Source organism: Phoenix dactylifera, chromosome 3 (assembly GCF_051530095.1).
Source record: "Phoenix dactylifera cultivar Ajwa chromosome 3, Ajwa_hap1_PhDact_Kaust_v1.1, whole genome shotgun sequence".
In the NCBI taxonomy this organism is placed as follows: Eukaryota; Viridiplantae; Streptophyta; class Magnoliopsida; order Arecales; family Arecaceae; genus Phoenix; species Phoenix dactylifera.
Window position 1 is genome coordinate 32,790,043 of NC_143192.1, and position 16,074 is coordinate 32,806,116.

General features: G+C 37.0%; 1 protein-coding gene across 4 annotated transcripts; it reads right to left on the bottom strand.

Annotated features, from left to right (window-relative positions):
• Positions 1 to 15,442, bottom strand: LOC103717439 (uncharacterized). Of its 4 annotated transcripts, none has more exons than XM_088718025.2 (8): positions 15,049 to 15,431; positions 14,094 to 14,488; positions 11,093 to 11,324; positions 8,369 to 8,436; positions 1,629 to 3,291; positions 1,394 to 1,518; positions 1,119 to 1,284; positions 1 to 1,021 (listed from the first exon to the last, which is right to left on the bottom strand). In XM_088718025.2, exons 3-8 carry the CDS (start codon positions 11,241 to 11,243, stop codon positions 429 to 431), a joined length of 2,766 nt encoding a protein of 921 aa, XP_088574151.2. In that variant the 5' UTR covers positions 11,244 to 11,324; positions 14,094 to 14,488; positions 15,049 to 15,431; the 3' UTR covers positions 1 to 428. The 4 variants fall into 4 exon arrangements, with proteins under 4 accessions (XP_088574151.2, XP_088574153.2, XP_038979648.3 ...); XM_088718027.2 differs by having other exon boundaries at positions 11,093 to 11,267; positions 15,049 to 15,397; XM_039123720.3 differs by having other exon boundaries at positions 11,093 to 11,267; positions 14,094 to 15,442.
• Positions 15,443 to 16,074: the final 632 nt, after the last annotated feature.

Sequence of the window (16,074 nt, forward strand, 5' to 3'; positions counted from 1 at the left end):
GATAGAACACAGCAGCTGATATCTTCATTTCCAAGTTATTCTCAATAGTACAAGTGATGAAACTGATTTACATATGCTACAACCTCCTTCAATTCCAAGTTATTCTCAGTAGTACAAGTGATGAAACTGATTTACATATGCTACAACCTCTTTTAATTTCCACAATGGTTTTAAAAACGACCTAAAATTAGCAGCAAACGCTGCACTAGGATATTTTGGGGTGTCAAATCTGTGACTGATGCAGTAGGAAACACATGGGAGGAAAAAAAAAAACGGCCCTTCCGAGCCTACCAAATCCACAACAACACTTCACTAGAAAGGAACAATTATTTCCACCCCATCTTTTCCCTGGTCCCAATTATTACCTGTGATTGCACTTGCTCATTTATCTTGGAATATGAGTAAATAATATAAGCCCCTTAGCAAATTCAAGGTTCAAACCAGAACTCATAAACAGTTTCTTCCGTTAAATCATCTAAGAGGGTGTCTTCTATCTCAGCACAAATGCCTTCGGTTTCGAACCGGAGGTCCATCCAGCTTCGACCCTCCAAGTCTTTTTGCACTATCTGAGATAATGTGCATGGGAACTGCATTTGCAAATGCCAGTCAATGCCTTTGCTCACTTCTTGGACAAAGTGCCCACCTACTGGGACTGGCTGAACAGTAGGCTTGATAAAAGATACCAATGGGGTGCATCTGAAAAATCTCTCCTGCAGCTCCATAAGAACTTCATTTATGCAATCAAAGAGAAGCTTTGGATTGTTCTGCAAGTGGCCATATGAGGTTCCTACTTCATCAAATAAAGATGGGCCGAGGAACTGATCTTTCACACTCCATTCTTTCAAAATGTCATCCATGCTTAAGCCCGAGATTTCCACAATGGTTTTTATGTATTCAAACCTTGCCACTTTGTCATCCAGACAAAATCTTCGATTGACTTCGGAATCAGATGATGTTAGAACTACTGAAGAACTATCATGTTCTTCAAATTGCAACTCTCGAGGCTGTATTGGCACCTCAGCTGCAAAGAATATGCATAATTAGGTGACTTCAGTGTCAGAAAGAGAAACCAAAACTAAATAAATAAAAACATCATTGCTACTCCGCATGCATCATACCTTGCTCGACAGTGGTGCTTTCAGGACTGATAATATCTTCTGAGAAGAAATGTTCAAGAACAGATACAGGACTTGGCCGGTCTAGCTTTTCACTGATGTTCTCAGAAGATCTGGGCAAGATAAATACAGATGGGGTCATTGGTTGTGGCTTCTCTGACAACGAACCCTAGAGAAATAGATGAGGATGATGTTAGTTTAGTCCCTTAGAACACAGAAATCATAATAAAAGATACTGGTAATGACAATTTACACTCTAGAAAAAGCTACCAACTCACCAGATCTGGACCTTCTTCATTGAATCTTCTACCAGTAGCAATGGGTTCGCTGCTATATGATTCTGAAAGTTGAACCATATGATTACACCCTTCCAAGCATTTGGCATCTGCTATTTCCAGAGTTTCTGCAGTTCATGTAAGAGGTTTCCCTGAATTTTATCATAACAAAAGCAAAGCAAGAAAAATCATATAATGATGGTTCTCGATGCCGCTGACAACAAATGAAAGGAAGTACCTTTTGGGTTTAAGTATTCCCAAGTGCAATTTTCCTTCTGCATTTGTGTACCAAGGAGTTCTGGCTTTGACTCAAGAACTTGTGTTTCATCAAAATGATTGCTAGCGTTGCATGCTGCAATTTCAGATTTCTGTCCTGATGGGTTTAGATGGATGGCAGCATCTTCTTGTTTGAACTGTCGTGATGGGGACAATCTTGTCTGTTTTGGTGACAAGTCAAGCTCCTTATTACTTGTAGGGCTAAATCCAGGAGATGACGCATATTCTGGCAGATTAAGTATCCTTCCCAAGGAGTTTGAGCCATGTCTGCTTGGCAAATTATTGATGTGATCTCCAATATGTAGTATCTCGATGAGATGCTTCTTGGCCTCTTCATAGAACAAAGATCCAACCCTGGGGGGAGCGAGATCACTCTCGACATTAAGTTGACATTCTTTGTCTCCGATTTTCTTGTCTGTTTTCTTGAAAATAGCAGAGGATTGGGAACTGTCAGCAGTACTGCGGGAAGTTTTACTCGCCAAATTTGTGATCTGTTTACCTGTGTCACCCGAAGCTTTGGATCGATTTGGACTTTTGGGTAGAACACCATCAATGGAGGTCAAATGGCAGTCCTTTTTGTTTTCACCAATAACATGTCTCAACCTTCTTTTGATTTCTTTAAGCGAAAAATGAGAAGTCATTCCTTGACCATGTTCTTTACAGTTCAAGCTATGATGTGGTTGTGCGGAAGAGCTTGAACTGATCACGATCGAGGGATTTTGAATTCTTGCTGGGCTGGGCTTCAGAACAACTATCCTGTTTGAATCCTGGGAACTCACATTTCCTTCCGGTGGCCCCGTTCCTTTTGACTTGTCCTTCCTTCTAAAGAAATGTTTGCTTTGCTTGTGAAATGCTTTATTATTGACGGATTCTTCACATTGCCCTAAACTGCCAATCTCTTCTTCCAGCAATTCAATTCCTTTTAAATTTTGACCAGGCTCCAGCTTAGACTGTTTTTCGATTTGAGTATTCTGAAGATCTTGAATATGTTTTAACAAAAGTGAATTTGGATCCTGAAGAAGCTTTAAAACTAACTCCTTGTCCAAATTCAGCATCTCTAATGCATTGATGAACTCTTCAGCTTGGGCTGCCCTGTTGCCAGTGAGCTGTTTTGTTTCAACAAGCTTCTGATTTAAAATAGCCTCTGCTACTCTGCCCAGTACCTTTTGAAGAATAGATTTCTTCTGTTCAATTTGGGAATCAGGTTCATCCTGATGATAATGCTTCCAAAGATCAATAGCTTCTAAGGAAGGACTTGAACCATTAATACTTTTACAATCTACATGCATATCTTGGCCTCCATTATTGTAACCATAGAATTCAATTAAAACTGCGGCCAAGTCGAAATTGAGGGAAGATCTTTCCATTAAATTCATATGACAATCCAAGCTTGCAGGAGCATTCAGATCATTGACATGAAGATATGAGTTTATTTTCTGATTATTGCTCGTTTTTTTATGGTTTCTCTCAAGATGGACCTTGTGATCTAAGTCAGATAGTATCCGTTCGGCGACATCACTTGGAATCTTCTTTGGGGAATGTTTTCTTGACATTTCCTCCTTCATGAGTGTTTTGACACTAGGCATACCCAAATTGCCTGTTTCTTCTCTTTCTTCATCAAAATCCTGAAAAATAATGGATTCAGCATATCTATGGTCTGGAAGCTTTCTAGAAGTGCCTGGATACTAGGATACTTCATGATGTGACCAAACTTCTCAAAATTTCATTTTCTTATGCCATAATTGGCACCTTTTTAGGCCCTAGCAAGAGTCTTGTGTCTGGCGCTACACTGAGTTAGAGGTATGTTGGGAAAATACAATGTGCAACAATTGTTACTTTATATTACTTCCAGTCCCTTAAGAACATTGAAAGATAAAATATCATTAAATATCGCTATTCAACTATTGATGCCCATAATGATGTCAGATTAAAGGCGTGTTTAAATCCCACCAAATCCGGAAGGATAGGCAGAGAAAGACAGCATGGGGGTGAGAAAGTGAGAAAATGGGAGAAGGTAGAGAGACTATGCAGGGAATTGCAGCCTGGACCTGGCAGGATGAAAAAGAGGGCCTCTCAAGGTCTTTTTTTCCATCCCAGGGGGGTCAGGCTCCATGACCCTGCCATTCTCTCCTTCCCCCTCTTTCACTCTCACTCCCTAACACCCCTCTCTCCTGCCCGTCCTGCTGGATCTTGCCGGATGCAACAGAATTTTCCCAATTACAGGCCCTAAAATTGGAAGTCTTCATGCTATAACCTTTCATCTGCCCTTTCTGTATTGTCCTTAAAGAGAAACTTCATGCTCAATGTAGTAAATACAAATGATAGAGCAAGATAGATCCAAAATGTTTTTACATGTGTATAATTAAGCTACCATCGTATATTCAATAAAATAATATCTTTTGTTGGAAGATTCAGTAGAGAACTTTATAGATGCATGTATTGTTTTAAATCTATGCATCACCATATGCACATACTAGATAACTCTGCACTACTAGAACTCTATATGTGTGATTCTTATTTCTTATTGCTGATCCCAGTCTCCAGAGGAAGGAGTGTTTGGTGAACATTTGTGATCTATAAAGGGACAAATCAAATTGCAATAAGAATAATAAACTCTGTGTTTGCACACACTTATAGTACATATGACTGGTTCAGGGGATGAGTATTTGATGGATGGTTGTATCCAATGAACAAAACCAAATTGATTTCGGACAGCACTATTAGGATAAGAAAACATAAATCCTTAGACATTCCAACAGTAATTGCAAAACTCTTCAAGTATTTGATGGACAGCTAACATTCAATGAAGAAATTACAATTAATCAGTAATGGGTTTTCAGAAGAGAAATTCCAAAATATGGTTAGCCATGCCTAAAAAAATATATATTATTCACGAAATCAAAGCTTTCTTCTAGGACTGTGTTTCCAGATAAAAGTGAGAAGGAAGCATAGTGCTCCTGTTTCAGTCACTACCTTACCTTTTGAAGACTCCTGAAAAAAAAAAAAATATAAAGGACCTTGCAGTTTACACACTATTTTAGATGGTCATGCTGAAAGACATAAACAAGTGATTTTTAGTTTTGATTATTTCTCCAAATAATCTGCAGTGAATCTGTTAACTAATACCCAAAACCTGTGGTTCTCTGAAAATAGCCAACATGGTCAAATCTTAATTCAAAATGATATAGAGGCTAAGGTTTTCTTTAAAAAGCAAAAGTCTGGAAAATCAGAAGAGAGTTCAAAGGACTATTGGGTACAGCATTAACTATGAAGAAAGAATTCTAATGATAGGCAAATAAACAAGATAATTCTAAGAAATAAAAAAAATGATGAATATATCAGGCATGAATTTGCATTAGAGTGTGATGTAAGATGTTAATGTTCATCTAGAAAAAAGTATTCTTTTTAGTTAAACATAGAAATTCCAATGCATCGTAGGATACAACATCTGAAATATACTTGCACGCCATGACGAATAAATATACTATATATTCCATGGAATGCCGTACCGGCCCGTACCGGCCGGTACGGGCCGGTATGTACCGGTCCGGTCCTAGACCGGTACCGGAAACCGCAAAAAAACTGGTGCAAACCGGCCGGTTTGCACCGGTACGATTTTTTTTTTTTTTTAGAACCACAGCACCGCGCGCTGTGGTTTTTGAAACCACCGCGTATCGTACCGGTACGTACCGGCCCGTACCGGTACCGTACAATTTATTAAGGTTCACAGTCGTTAAGGTATGCTAACTACTTCGTGACAATGAAACGGTGAAAGATTCATGCATACAAGCAGAACTGAATCAAAGATTTACCTCAAATATAAACCGATAGAATTGCAAAACGAGTAATCCGACTATCATGAAAACATCTGGTGGATTAACTCTCATGTGAAACTACTATCAAGATTAGACCACTATGAGAGCTTTGACCATCCAAGAAGTCATGTCAAATCAATATTCATGCAGCTTTTGACTAGCGAAGGATAACAGTAAAGATAAAGAAGGAAATAAGCTGACATTCCTTTTGACAGAAGTAGGCGGTCCAAACTAGCGTGCAATCAAAACTTTAAACGTCTGGATATTTGTAAATGCTGGCGAAGGAAGCAAAATAGGTCTCCGCCATAGCTCATTTTTGTGATTCAGTCAGGTGGAAGCTCAAATAATGTTAAGAGGAAAGAGAGACAGGATACGCGCAGGTCTACATATCCGAATTCAACCTTACTAAACAACCTAAACATATTTGACTACATTAAATCCAATTCAACCCAACTCGACTCAGGTAAAACTGACTTGACCTAAGATTACAAAACTTTAGCATCACTAATTCAGAATAACCACTTGAAGTAAATGAATATGCAATTCCATTGCTGTGTCATACAATGCAACAAGGTGGAATACAATTGTATTTTTTCGTGGATAAATAGGGAGTGAAACCTGCCTGCAATTTAATTACCTAGGATAAACCCCCAAGTGCACCACTAGGACCTGAACCCAGAACCTCTGCTTTAGGGGCAGAGGGATGCTACCACTGAGCCACCACACAGTTTGCAGTAAAACTACAATTTGTTAAAATGTACTTGTTGAATTCAACCTTTACTTCCTTCAACCCAAGGTCCGTTGTACCAGTACCGGTCGGCGTACCGGTAGCGGCCCGGACCGGTCCCGTACCGGTCCGAACCAGTCCCATACCGGTTCTCCAACAATAAACTACCGATACTGGATTCCATGCTGATCCGGTACCGATCCCGGTACGGACCAGTACGGCAGACCATGCTTCAACCAAATAGCCCCTTAGGCAGAGAAAAGTTAAATTCTCTATTTTGGTGAAAATTTAAACAACACCTCAACCTTGATAATCATTTTTATGTCAACCAGGTTTTCAGACTTTGATTATGATGATATCAAACCAGAATACAAACATACCTATAATTCAGTGCTTAGTTTTCGCTAATGAAAAGAGCACGCTCGAGCAGTCCCAGCTGGCACTAAGGTTGATCATGAGAAGAAAAACGAAAAAAGGAGAAAGCTTAGGTACAAAATAAAATATTATTAGCAATTTGATTCAGTAGCCATTATTTTTTTAAAAGATATCTTGGTTATTAGAACTTAACCATTAAATTAAGGAAGCATAAATTGGACATATGGTGTCACAGCTAGTTCAGCCAGTTGGCAGACTAATTTTGAAAGATGGGCCCTCTTCTCTCATCAAATGTCAGCCCCAAGCCTTCCCCTTCCACTACATCTCTGTTGCTTTCCCTCCCCTTGATCTCTAATGTTGTTCACTTTTCCATTGCCAAGAGTGGTGCAGGGGAGGAAGAGGGAGAGAGGGAGGGGTGAGATGGGGTGGAAATATGTGAGAGAAGGAGGCAGACAAGGGGTTTTTAATTTTTTTTGGAGGTGAGAGAGAGAGAGAGAGATGGAAGATCAACCATTATATCGTTTTGAGAATAAGATTACAATGAGATTTGAATCCAGATAAAGAAGAAAAGATTGTTATCAATTAGCAATCTAACCAACCCGGCAAATGGCCCGGTTCATGCAGTCATTGGTCCAACCTTCGGGTCAATTGGTCAAACCAGATTATAATTAATAAATTTAAATATTAAAAATGAATATAATATAAAAATATGCAACATTACTTAATTTTTTTTCTATTTTTGATATAAAAAAACTATTTATAATTTTTTACATCAAATACTACTCTTTTAAAGCACATTGATCTACATTCTACACTACTCTTTAATTGCAGCATAGAAATGATCAAGATCCATTTAATTTATGAAAAATGTAAGTAAAGTTGTGTACAATGTAGGAAAATGGACAATATTTATTGATATTTTGTATCCTTTAAAAGTAAAGTTTTAAAATTTTAAAAGTATCCAAATGCATAAAATGAAGCATATAGTTTTTTTTTCAGTTTTGCATCAAAGAGAAAAAGAATTGTTTATTTTATTAGAAAAAATTGATTATTAAAATAGTGAAAAAATGACATCTTTTGAACACAGATATAGTTTATGTTGCTTGATTAATTATCAAGAACCAATTGTTGTCTTGGTGGTTGAGAGGTTCGTAAATAAACTTGTGGACATGGGTTTGGATCTCGACTGTGAATTGGTTTTCTTTGAAAGTCAGCCAAGTCATCAATTCTCGTGCAATTCAACTACATGTCTAGTCTCGTATGAAAACCGGACCGGCCAGGGGTCCAATTTGCGAGTTTTCTAGCCAGAACAACCGGTCCGGTCGGCCTGGTCCAGTTTCTATAACTATCCCTTAAAGAGTAACGTGGACGCTACGTAACAATTTACAAAATAACCCCAAGTTTTCTTATCTAATTATATTGGAAATTGGTTTTAGCAGGTATCTCATTTAGCAGCAACTTCCAATCTAAGCCTTTTAATCAAAATGAGTAAATGAATGGCTCAAAAAAAATTAGGTGTACCAAAGCAAGAACCATATAATTATTATAGAACCAAAAATAAATCTACTATGAAGTAGAATAAGTAATATAGTTTGCTTGATATCTATGTCCTTGATTCACCAAGAGGACATACTTATGGCTTTTACAAGAAATACAAAATAAATAGCAAACTTTTTTAGGTTGAAACCATTGACCAAGAAGAAATCTATATATTTTCAATCAATTAACAAACTCATAAAAAAATTCAAGTACTGTTGGAATTCTTAATAAAATGACTAAACTTACATCTTCAATTTCTTGTTTTTCCTTGGAATTGCTACAAGAATCAGGTACACTTTTCGAATATCTGGTGCCTGTCAAAAATATGAAAAGTAATTATGAGGATGACAATAAGAAAGAACTAAAAGAAAACTGAATAAGGTACTGGTATGATACAAGGCTTGATACAGCACTGTACGGACACATGGTATAATTGCTGTCCCATCTCTAACAGCATATGATGTGTCGGTACAGGGGAGACTGGACCAACCTGACTTGTGCCAATACCCAATAGGTATGAGGTCAGGTACTGAGACTGAAAACCTTGATGTGTAAAAACCATGACCAACATGCACATATACATTTGAGAGTAAGAGCATAATGGTCAAGTAAAGTCCAGAATGGACCATATTTGCCAAAAGAGTAAAAGCGACCACTTTCTGCAAATGTACGAGTACAGTGAATTTTTATTTTTTCTGCAAAATTCTCTTGCAGCTTCAGCCCCTCTAAAAACTATTGGTCTTCTGGAATTCAGAAGAGCACCATCAAGCTATTAGTAAATATCAAGAGGCAGCATGTATTACTAACCATACAATGCCGACTTTTCTCAGTAAGAGATATATGTTCATTCTTGGATTCAATATCTGATTTCTTAACAGCAGCCTCTTTATATATAGATTTACATATGGGGAGCAATTATGACAACTAAGAAAACACAGAAATCAACATCTTCAATATGCATGTCTCCTGCAAATATTTCAACATATTTCCAAAAAAGTGAATGGAAAACCGTTGTATGAGTTGACTGGTTCCAAATGAAATGTTTATCATGTCTTGAATATGCAGGTGTTAAACTTGGGGCACACCAAATGAAAATAATTCGTCCATGGCTTTGAACAATGTTATCTAAATTTTCAACTGATGGTGGTGCTAGTTTTAGAAATGCAGAGGGAAAGAAAAAGCAGATGCCAATAATAAAATATTTCACTGTTTATCAGGGATCCAACTTCTTGCTGGAGCAATAGAAGATCATTGTCTAAATAGTGGTCTATGCAGTTGAAGATGTGGTTATGGATGAATATGCAGCCATTTGGCCAGCCCATGTCAGGCTCAAATGTCAGTTCGATGCAAGTGGCAGTATACTTGGTACTCAAAAGCATCCAACAAGCTTAGGCACTCACATACGCAGCCCAGTCCAGGTCAGGCAAGATGGTGTGTGGGCTAGGCAGTTCCAAGTAGGGGATATGGCAAACCAGGCATGAGGTATAAGATAAAGTGCATTGCTCTTCTTTCTTTGAAGGTTCTGGTCAAACAAAACTTTAAAAGCAATAATGGGTGTTTTTGAATAGCAGAAGCAAGAGCAGGTAGAAGTGAGAGACAATGTGGGATGGCAAATGGGTGAGACTATTTTCCTACCCTCAACACCTCTTCCTCTACCTTCTCTTCTCCTCCTCCCCCGACACCCACCTTCTATTTAGTTTTCATATTTTTCTGAATATTTACTGATTTCTTTCTAATTTTCTACTCCTTTTTTATTTTTAATAATTTTCTTTATTTATTTGAATATTTTTAAAACAAAATCCACCTAAGCACCCACTTCAGTGGCCATATACCATTTTTCAATACTTTGTAGAGGATGAACCTTTAGAACTATAAATACCTTGAGAAAACTTATTATAGAGGTATCTCCATGTCATATACATACATACATAAGAAGATAGACAAAAGAATACTCTCCTTATAGTAGACTTTACTCTTCAATTCAACCAGTGGAAAATAAAGACATACACCGAGCTACCTAGAAAATACAAAACTATGCGTCATGGAGGTTATTCCCTAAGTCACAAAGGGGTCCAAAAAGAGATCATTATAGTAGCTCAATACAGTGTTTTATATAATTTATGGTTCACACTTGTTCTAAGATGTGTGTATCATATGATTAATAGTGTGCATCCAAAGGCTATGCACTTCTTTCTAGTTTATCATAATATAACTAATGGCTGCCTCTTCTTTGTGCCCACTTGATACATAGGTAAATGACCTCCAAAGCACATGATTTTCAATTTGTAGATATTTTTAGATGTTAGATCATGATCAGCAGATTTGGATCCTCAATCTGAAACACCTGTCACAATTTTTGCACCATTATGATTGAAGCCTAAACCCTAGTAGAAGAGTAGTCTGCAAGCATGTATATCTAGTAAATATTTGTGCATGCAGGTAATGTCAGCAGAAGGAATTTGTCTTTTTCTGTCTAATAGTACAAATTTTACTGTCATTTCTATAAACAGTAATGTACATCTAGAATTACAGTAAACTGTTTGAACCACACAAAAATCAAAACATATTTGACTATCAGAATCCATCAAATGCCCAGTTGATGATATGCATGTTAGCGACAAACAAGATCCAAAATGCCAATTACACCGCCTATGCAACCTAAACCTTGATTTGGGATATCAACAAAAAAAATACTCCAACAAAAATGAATAAGAGCCTTAAACTTCTTTTCTACTCAAATTGCAGCTAAAGTTGCATATAAAAGAGCATCTTCAAGTAATATAACAAATTATAATTGTACTGTTATCGATGTTAAATGAGCACTAAAGAAAGAAAAGGCATAAATCCACAATTTTCAAACAACTAGAGTAAATTCAAAATAGAATGGTGTTCAACTTTATAGATCTCTGCATAACTTAAATATGGAAACCAAACATTATACAAGCATGACTACCCAGTAAAAGATCTTACCAAAATGTCTACCACTCCCATGTTTCCCATCTGAAAGTAACTTCTGACTTGAATGACCCCGGTGGAAATCAAACATGCTAATCAAACCCCGCATACAGCCTGCTTTGTCCCTTTCAGATCGTGCAGCTCGCTTGTAAGATCTCTTTGCCATCGTGGACAAGTGGGGCCTTAGCTCCTGCTTTTATTGAGAGGTCATGCCAAAATATATGGAACCATCAAACAAGATCGGAATCTGAAAGAAACCACATAATGAGATTACAATATAGAAAAGATTTAGCCAAATATCATATTTAGCCAAACATACCCATTGGATAAACAAAACATGTTGGATTCTGCACAAGCATATGCTCATATTGTTTCTCAGAAAGAAAGTTTCTCAAGGGTTTCGAACACAAAGAAATATGGTGGTCACAAGACAAACCAGCCACCATGCACCAGTATAAAATATAAACATACTTATAGTTTTGTAGATCCAAACCATATGGATTAGTGCTTCAACCAGCTTGGTTTTGAATCGATGCTTTTTAAGTTTGATTGCCCTTGTTTCAATGACATGCCATCAAATAGGCTTGAAGATCATATATATTTAATACTACTCCTTTTCCATCTTTTTTAGGATTTCCCTTTATGAATTTTAAAGAGGATATGTAACATGGTAAACTGGTTCAAAGTCCTTTATGGATATAAAAACAGCATCTTATGTTTGCTCTAGTGTCTTTAAATATGGTCTTTATGGAGTAACAAATTTACATCAACTATATTAGATGAGTCTGGTAAAATATTTTTTCAGAAGTATCTTTTTTCTGTGGTTGAGTGTGTATCTTTCTTTCCTTGACTTCCTTTTTACCTTCTTTTTCATTCACCATTTTTAGAAGTTTAAATTCATTATGGCATACATACAATTCGTACTCAGAAATCCACATCAAAGTGTAGCAGTTTATTTTATTTCCAAAAAAAATTAGTATTATCTAGTAAAGTAATAATATGATTAAATGCTAAACAAGAATTATAGAGAAATCTTTAGTTGCAAAGTCTTAACTACCATTTGCAATTAAACACAGAAAATGGAAGGTAATCTAGTGGGGATAGAAACAAAAACAAGGCCTCAACAAAAGTGGTGGCATATAACGGCTTTAGTATCCTTTATCTATTAAACAAATAAAAAGGAGACAAATATATAAAAATATGAGAAATAACTAAAATGTGATGGATGAAGTGAAGTGATTTGTGAATGTGGTGTGATACTCACAAGGTTAAAGGCTTTAGGTCAAGGGGTGCTAACTAGTTGAGTTAAGCCTAGTATCAGGCTGCTCGAGCTGCCTTGTTATATACTTGGATTGCTCATGCTTGGCTTGAGGTCCTGCCGAGCTTGGCTTCAGGTGTTTAAGGTCAGCTCGTATAAGCTATGAGCTGAGCTTTTATCTACCCAGACCGAGCTTCCCTAAAGTTTTACAAGCAGGCTCATGTTCAGACTTGGCTCGTTTATGAGTCAAGCTTTCAAAATTTGTGCTCTGCTCATTTATCGACTGAGCTGAGCCTGAATGAGCTCAAGCTGAACCAATCTTGAGCTGCTCATGAGCAGCTGCAGACCTAAAGGGGTCAGAGCACACAAGATGAAAATCATAGAAATAGTGACAATACATTAACAGAAGCATCATAGCTATACCATTTGAGGATAAGCAATGGATAACCAACTTAAAATGGGTTATCAAAAATCTGAAACCTTAGTAAGGAGAGCAGCATGGAATAAACATAAGGGTCAAGAAAGAGGGGTTATAGATATGAAAATCTAGTCAGTAAAAAGTATCATAAAGGCTTGCATTGTTAAGATGTAAACCTTGATAGGCATAAATAGAAAGGATCCATATAGCTGCAGATTAGGGATAGGCTTGATGCCTACAGCTTTGAATTTGAGATGCAATGTAATGGATATAAACCTTTTTAGCCACTTTATGTGATGAAGAATGATCAAATCCTTCATCACTATTTGGCACTATCAACAACAGGTAGTCCCTTCACCTTGACAGTTACAGGCAGATAGGGAGCAGAATTTGGTTCCAGACTACAATCTATAGCTAATCCATCCTAATTTTGATCTGACTGCTGACAAATTTGATGAATATGTGTGTATATATACATATGCACACACACACACACACACACACACACACACACATATATATATCAATTTATATAAAGTGCAAATTTCTTTTTTCTTTTACTTGTTTCTTGATAAATTTTGCCTGTGATTGACAGAATTATCAAAAGAATAATACCAATTCTCAGAGAAAAGGAAAAGCAAATTTTATTTCCTGAAGCTGATCTTGCAAAAATTCATTTGCAAGATAACAGGCTGTGCACAAGTATATTAGCCTTAATGCATCCTTTTAATTGTTTTTATATCTGTCATCAGGAATGTACTGTGCAACATCAAATTTATGTTTCTGCAAGATTTCTAATGCTAGCAATACACAAGGACAATTACAGATGCTACCAAGCACATATCCTTATCCATCTAAATAAGCCATTGATATCATTTTCCAAAAGATAATAGAATAATATAGTATAACATAAAAAACAAGGATGGGAGAATGAACTCTGCATTAAATTCCCAGTAATGCCAAAGAAAAAAGAAAAGGAAAAGGAAAGAAAAGGAATCTTCAATTCCAACAACTCTTATATCCCATATTTCCATTAATTACTCATATATACAGGTTCCATTTAGGCCATCAATATGTTTTAATGGTAAGTTAAGGACCCTAGCAAGCGATTGGTATTATTTTTTTCTTTTTTAACCAGCTTTTAATATTTGCTAGACCTTGCAAGCATGAAAAAGAATATGATAGTAGATTCAGTTATATGATCTAATTTCAGGTATTCATTCCATTACCCAAAAAATCAAAAACGAAGAATATAGAATTGCATGACGAAAATAACACTACATTGATTAGAACAGAGAAACAGGAAAGAGGATTATGGAGCACATGAAGAAAAGAAGTACCTTGGACTATGAACGCGATCAGAATGGCAAGGAAAAACTGTTCCAATGGCAAGTCTGGCAGAAGAAGGACAAGAAGGCATCAACTTCTAATTTCAAGACGTTTCTCTCATCCCAACAGCTAAAGTTATGGAATCTGAGCTGTTTTTTGTTCTCTGATGGGGAAAGGAATCGAAACTTTCTTCCACCGTAGACACAACTCCACACGTTTCTCCCTTTCCTTTAATCAAATAAAAGCCACCGCAGCCGATGCAGAGCTTTCGGCAGCTGCACCTACCCTTCAAAGTAAAAGCAATGGCCTCAAACAAAACCTCCAGTACCCATGGCAACAGAGGTACGAAATCCAAATCCCAATTCCACTCTCTCTGAATCTTTAGAAGAAAATTACGAATTGGAACCTTCAAAGAAAAGCAAGAAAGCTAATCAAAGCAAGATCTTTTACACTCAACATTTAAAGGGGTCCTGTAAATGACCTCTATACATGCAGTTTGACTCCAAACAACAACAAAAGCTCCTCTTTTTTTTTTTTTGTTCAATCGATTTCAAGCCATATATGCCATCAATCACTATTAAAAACACAGAATTCAGAGAACTACTACTCTGTTTCCTCTGATTCCCATATATGAAGACCAATTATTGATGTAGAACTCACAAATAAGGGAAGAAATCGTCTTTTTAACTAATTACAAGCATCGACATCATCAAAAACTTTTCAAAGTCATCAGCTTTCAGGCTTTTATCCATTAAGAAAGGAGATCCAAATACGCTCCTCCTCCTTTTCCCTCCCTTGAACTCACCTGAATCCCAGCCCACAAACTCTTAACACTAAAACTACCCATCAGGCTCGAAACTTTTCTCTATTTTTTCCTCCAATCTGGAGGCTAAGAAACGGACAGTGGCCCAATGATCCAAGATATCTATCAAAGAGTCAAAAGAGAGACGAAAAAAGCTCTTTTACCCGCCCTTAACGACGCCTTTTTATCTAGTGACGCCACGCAGCCGCCATCAAGGAAAGAGGATGGGAAAAGGTGGGCAGGAAACGTAGGAAGCCTCTGCGCTGCTGCTAATTGCATTCTGGAAGGTGCTTCTTCGTTAGATAAAAGTTCCGAGGATTTCCACCATCTCTTCCTCTCCTATCTCTCTCTCTCTCTCTCTCTCTTCTTTCTCAGAGAGCTCCAAGCCTCCAACGGCTCTCTTCTCTCTCTCTGTCTTCTCTCTCAGAGAGCTCCAAGCCTCCAACGGCTCGGGTGGCCGAGCGTTTGGACTTTTTTGGGTGGGTATTCTCTTTCTTATTCCTTCTGCGCTGTTTCTCTTGCTTCCCATTTTTTATTTTTGTGGTACAACTCTTGTTCTCTTTTTCAACGTCACTTCAGTGGCGTTTTGGGGGGGGGGGGGGGGGGGGGGGGGGGGGGGAGAGAGAGAGAGAGAGAGAGAGAGAGAGAGAGAGAGAGAGAGTTTGGTCCAGACTTGGATTTTATTTTGTTCCTGAAATGCCCTTAATGAGAGGTAGGAGGGTCTTTTTAGAGATTTACTTTTCCAAAAAAAAATATTGATCTTACACCCCTGTTAGCTGTAATTTTGATATTATTTTTTTTTCTTTTTGGAAGAATGCAATATCTTTCACATTGGCATATTCATAGTTTCATATGCTACCAACCTAATGGTTTAAAAATTGCCTAACCAAAAAGTAGTTACAAAATTGGATAACTTATATTTAAATTTTATATAATTTCTATAAAATTACTCACTTTAAATTTCACAATTTTTTTTCATAAGTTTACGCAATTGGATTTGAAAACTTGTGCAAAATCAGATCAAAGTAGGTAAGTTAGCATAACATAGGTTGAGAGCATTCACATTTGATAGTTTTCTCTTCTTTTGTTTAGAAATTAGAACGGCATGTTTCCAATCACATTCATTAAGACACTAAAATTTGATATAAAGAAATAAAATTTATCAAAAATATAAATAATAAATTTAATTT